This window comes from Solanum stenotomum, unplaced genomic scaffold (genome assembly GCF_019186545.1).
Source record: "Solanum stenotomum isolate F172 unplaced genomic scaffold, ASM1918654v1 scaffold33130, whole genome shotgun sequence".
In the NCBI taxonomy this organism is placed as follows: Eukaryota; Viridiplantae; Streptophyta; class Magnoliopsida; order Solanales; family Solanaceae; genus Solanum; species Solanum stenotomum.
The window spans coordinates 27,069-32,295 of NW_026032294.1; the positions used below are offsets into that span (position 1 = coordinate 27,069).

At 37.3% G+C, this 5,227-nt stretch overlaps 1 protein-coding gene across 1 annotated transcript; it reads left to right on the forward strand.

Moving 5' to 3' along the window:
* The first annotated feature begins 4,383 nt into the window (after nt 1-4,383).
* Nucleotides 4,384-5,003, forward strand: LOC125852250 (putative disease resistance RPP13-like protein 1). The gene is made up of 2 exons (XM_049531981.1): nt 4,384-4,626; nt 4,740-5,003. Exons 1-2 carry the CDS (start codon nt 4,384-4,386, stop codon nt 5,001-5,003), a joined length of 507 nt encoding a protein of 168 aa, XP_049387938.1.
* The last annotated feature ends 224 nt before the right edge of the window (nt 5,004-5,227 follow it).

The following is a 5,227-nucleotide window of genomic DNA, read 5'->3' on the forward strand; positions in this document are numbered from 1 at the left end:
GGACAATAAGAAAACCTGCTCGACTCATAGATGTGGTGGCTTGTGCGGACTCAATTGCAGCGGATGACATTCCTACCACTTATAAAGATGCAGTCCAAAGTTCAGAAGAAGATAAGTGGAGGTTTGCCATGGATGAAGAAATGCAGTCCCTTCATCAGAATCATACATGGAAATTGGCCAATCTCCCGGATGGCAAGAAAGCAATTGGGTGCAAATGGGTATTTGCAAAGAAAGAAGGATTTCCTAACCAAGAAGATGTTCGCTACAAAGCAAGATTGGTGGCCAAAGGATACGCTCAAAAGGAGGGAATTGACTATAATGAGGTATTTTCTCTAGTTGTGAAACACTCCTCCATTAGAGTTTTGTTGGCTTTGGTAGCACAGTTGAATTTGGAACTAGTTCAGTTGGATGTAAAAATTGCATTTTTACATGGAGACTTGGAAGAGGAAATCTACATGACTCAGCCAGAAGGATTCAAAGTTGATGGAAAAGAAAATATGGTGTGCAAACTTGAAAAATTGTTGTATGGATTGAAACAATCTTCTAGACAACGGTACAAACAATTTGACAAGTTTATGTTGCAGCGAAGGTACATAAGAAGCAAATACGATCATTGTGTGTATTTACGCAAGCTTGAAGACGATTCCTTTATATATCTTCTCCTATATGTTGATGATACGTTGATAGCTTCTAAAAGTTAAGAGGAAATTGAGAAGCTAAAGATTCAACTAAAAAAGGAGTTTGAGATGAAGGATTTGGGTGAGGCAAAAAGGATTCTTGGCATGGAGATAAAAAGAGATCGACATTCAAAAAAGCTTTTTTTATCTCAGAAAGAATATTTGAAGAGGGTACTAAATCGATTTGGCATGAATGAGAAAACGAAGTCGGTTAACACTCTGCTTGCTCCTCATTTTAAGCTCAGTGATGTTATGTCGCCAAAGAATGAAGTTGCACGAGAATATATGTCAAGAGTACCATATGCGAATGCTATTGGTAGCTTGATGTATGCAATGGTTTGCACAAGGCCAGATATTTCACACGCTATTGTAGTTGTAAGCAGGTACATGCATAATCCTGGAAAGGATCATTGGCAGGCTGTAAAATAGATTCTACGGTATATTCATAATACTGTAGATATTGGCTTGGTTTATGAGCATAAAGATAGTCAATATCTTGTTGGATATTGTGACTCAGATTATGCAGGTGATTTGGACAAACGAAGATCAACTACTGGTTATGTTTTCACTATTGCAAACGCACCAGTTAGTTGGAAGTCTACTTTGCAGTCCGTTGCTTTGTCTACCACTGAGGCAGAGTATATGGCAATTACAGAGGCTGCGAAGGAGGCAATTTGGCTTCAAGGATTGCTTAGAGAGCTTGGTATTGGACAAGAAGGAATCACAATATTTTGTGATAGTCAAAGTGCTATTCAATTAGCAAAGAACCAAGTTTATCATGCAAGGACGAAGCACATTGATGTCCGATATCATTTCATATGAGACATCATAGAAGAAGGTGGAGTCACAGTGCAGAAAATTCATACTACGGATAATCCTGCCGATATGCTGACAAAGGTGCTGACTGCGGTCAAGTTTCAACATTGTTTGAACTTGATCAACATTGTTGAACATTGAAGATTGAGGTTGAAGACACAATCAAAAGTTGTTGAGAGAAAGTTGAAAGTGGAGAATCTTGCCAAGGTGGAGATTTGTTAAATTTGACAAGATTCAAAGATGAATTAATGTGAAGATTTGGTAGTTAGGAAGATAACTCTTCATTGGTACAAAAGTCAAGATAACATCTTTTGTAGGTGAAATTTAGGTGAACCATAAAATGGTTTCACAAGGTAAATCTTGACATTTTGACACATTGTGATGTCATGGATGACATCAATAGGAAGAATTCACTCCTATAAATAAGTAGTTCCTAATTCATTTGTAACACACCTCTGACTTGCCTTCTCATCTTCAAAGTCATTTGATCTTCTTTCTCTCTCTTGTAGTATTTTACTTGTACTCTTTTGGAGTGAAATAAATATTGGTTGATTGTGTCCGAGGAGTAGGCAAAAGAAAACAAAAGTTTGCCGAACCTCGTTAATTCCTGGCGTTCTTTTTATTGTTGTCTCATCTACTATTTATTAGCTACCTTTAGATATAGCAGTTGTGATTTCACTCTCTATATATTCGGCTTCCACAACAATTATGTCGTCCACAGTGAACTCAGGTTTGTTGTTATAGGCAAGTCTTCGAGATGGGGCTATCAAAGAAGGGCGATTAAAATCATTGTACTGCTGATACTATTTCATGTTTCCAGTGCAAGCCTCTTTTGTAAGTTGACAAAGTCGATTTGTAAATATGTTTGGGACTCAACTAGTGGTTAGAGTACTGATTTGTAAGATTTGTGTACATAAAATCAAATTAGAAAGATAACTCGCGATGATTGAATAAGCTCGAAGAAGTGAATTTGAATGTCAAATCGTGTCTTTTTTTTGTGTGTGAGAAATTTGAAGTGTTGTTTAGATTTGTTGGAATAGCCTAAAGAGATTCTTTCTATAAAATTTGAAGTCATTTGATGGAGATCTGATTAGATCATTTCGAACAACAATTGCAACTGAAGATGGATATTTATTTTTGTAGTTAGCAACGTGTTATATATTTTTATAGTGGATATATTGTTTTCTCATTCGGTGCTCGGTATCCACATTGGAGTCCAACTAAATTCGAATTTGCGCATTTCAGGGGCGCTCCTGACATGATTTTTTCCATTCCACGGCTCGTGCTCCTAAATTCTAATTAAAGGTAGAAAAAACTCAACTATCTCACCACAACTCATATCCATTATATTGGATATACAAGTGTAAACTTAAAAATATAACTATGTTTAAGTGCAAATATTTTTGAAAAAATCCAAATAACAAGCCAAAATAAAGAAAGAATACTAAATCCTACCCTCATTAACTACAACAACTAAAAAATATTTATAGCCATTGAACTCCTATGCACAGTCTACAACAAAATGATCTTAATTTCATGAATGAAACAATATATATTACTTAGGTTGAAGCCCCATTTTCTTCCTTGTTTTCCCAACGTATAAATCCTTAGACTTGATCATCCCGGGGACTAATCCAATGATCGTCGTGAACGAAAATTGAGCCATTGCATCTTGCCTTCCTAATGAAACGATGATATTAGGTGATGGTCGAGGCTCGTATTTGCAAGTTTGCTTTCTTTTCCTCCGCTCATCAAAAGTTTCAAGTTCTTCGCGGCCACTAGAGCATGTTTTTGAGCCGAATATCCTTGTTTAAGTTCCTGATAGCAAAGAAGCATCAGAATTCAATTGAAAGACAACAACAACATACACAATACAGTCCCACAAGTAGAGTCTGGGAAGGGAAGAGTTTATGCATACCTTACCCTACCTTGTCAGGTAAGAATCCAATTGAATAACAGAATCGAAAAATTCAAGTACTAACTAGCTGCTTCCGGTCCTCCGGCTACTGCTATATAATCAAGAAGATTCAAGATGCCTTTGAAATTGACATATATTCTTGCAACAACAACAACAACATATCCAGTGTTCAATCCCACAACTGGGGTCTAGGAAGGGAGGGTAATGTGTATGCTAATCTAATTACCTACCTTGGAAAATAGAGAGGTTGTTTTAATAGACCATCAATGGTAGTTTTTCTACTGCAACAAAACTAAAAATACCACCCTTCACATATACTTAAAGGATGCAGCCAATGATTTTGTCGAATTCAGACTAATACCAATCCAAGTCATTTCATGAATAAAATGTGATCAATTAACCAGCCTAAGTGTGGTAAATGATGCTCTTCTAGCTTTACCTACATGGCAAGGGAAAAATCAAAGGGTGGAAAATGGCCCACCACATCTAGAAATAGAACTGACCAATTCTAAGTCAAAGGGTCGAGAAACTCACTAACACTACTCTCGAACAATTTGGAGCAGGGCCTTCGTTACGCACTATTACTGATGTGAAAATAATGGTCAAAATCGGATTAAATTGTCAACTGCCCTTATTGGAAATATAGGATTGACTACTCATTCTAAAGGAACTGGAGTTACATCTCTTTAGCTTTTACGTGTTTTCACAATCTTTTAAGACCATGAAGAATGGACAAATTTCTTTTCTTTTCTTAGGAACACATACAAGATTCGTCACTACAAAAAGGAAACATTTTCAAGAAATAAGAGATATGCAGTTTAGTGCTTACCTTAATATCAGTTATATCACCAACAACAAATATGTTTCTGTGACCCTTGATTCTAAGATTTTCATCAACCTTCAATCTTCCAAAATTATTCCTTGCCAGCACTAGGACAACGCCCTTGTTTGAAAATCCTTTCCGTTAAAGGGATGCATGGAATAACAGAGGTGACAGAAGAATTCTATGGCAGTTTGTCCTCTAAAAAGCCTTTTAACTGTCTTGAGGAACTTAGATTTGAAGATATGCCGGAGTGGAAGCAATGGCACTTACTAGGAAGTGGAGAGTTCCCTGCACTTGAGGAGCTTATAATTAAAAATTGCCCTGAGCTCAGTTTGGAGACACCCATCCAACTTTCAAGTTTAAAAAGGTTTAAAGTTAGTGGTTCTCCAAAGGTTGGAGTTGTTTTTGATGATGCTCAACTGTTTAGATCCCAACTTGAGGGAATGAAGCAGATTGAGGAATTACATATTGGTTATTGTAACTCTCTTGCCTTCTTTCCTTTTAGCATATTGCCCACTACCTTGAAGAGAATACAGATATATATGGTTGCAAGAAATTGAAATTGCCTCAAATTCAGGCAATGCCCTACTTTTCGCACCTCACTTCGCTTCAAAGTCTACAGATCTGGTATTTCCCTAATCTCCAATCACTTCCCGAATCAGCACTGCCCTCCTCCCTCTCTCACCTGGAGATCAGAAATTGCCCTAATCTCCAATCTCTTCCAGTGAAAGGGATGCCATCTTCCCTCTCTCAGCTTGACCATAGATAATTGCCCTAATCTCCAATCCCTTCCAGTAAAAGGGATGGCCTCTTCACTCTCCAAACTATCTATTTCAAAATGTCCATTGCTCAGACCACTACTAGAATTTGACAAGGGGGAATACTGGCCAAATATTGCTCATATCTCCACCATAGAGATCGATAAGGAATGCATGTGATGATTAAAACGAATGGCTCTCCAACTGATGTAAGCTATTCTTTTCCCTCAGAAAC

What these genes read in the sequence shown, in the direction of transcription:
- LOC125852250 (XM_049531981.1), top strand. Translation starts at nt 4,384, where the DNA reads ATGCATGGAATAACAGAGGTGACAGAAGAATTCTATGGCAGTTTGTCC. An exon ending in AAGTTAGTGGTTCTCCAAAG is followed by an intron (nt 4,627 to 4,739) that starts GTTGGAGTTGTT and finishes CTTTCCTTTTAG; the next exon opens with CATATTGCCCACTACCTTGA.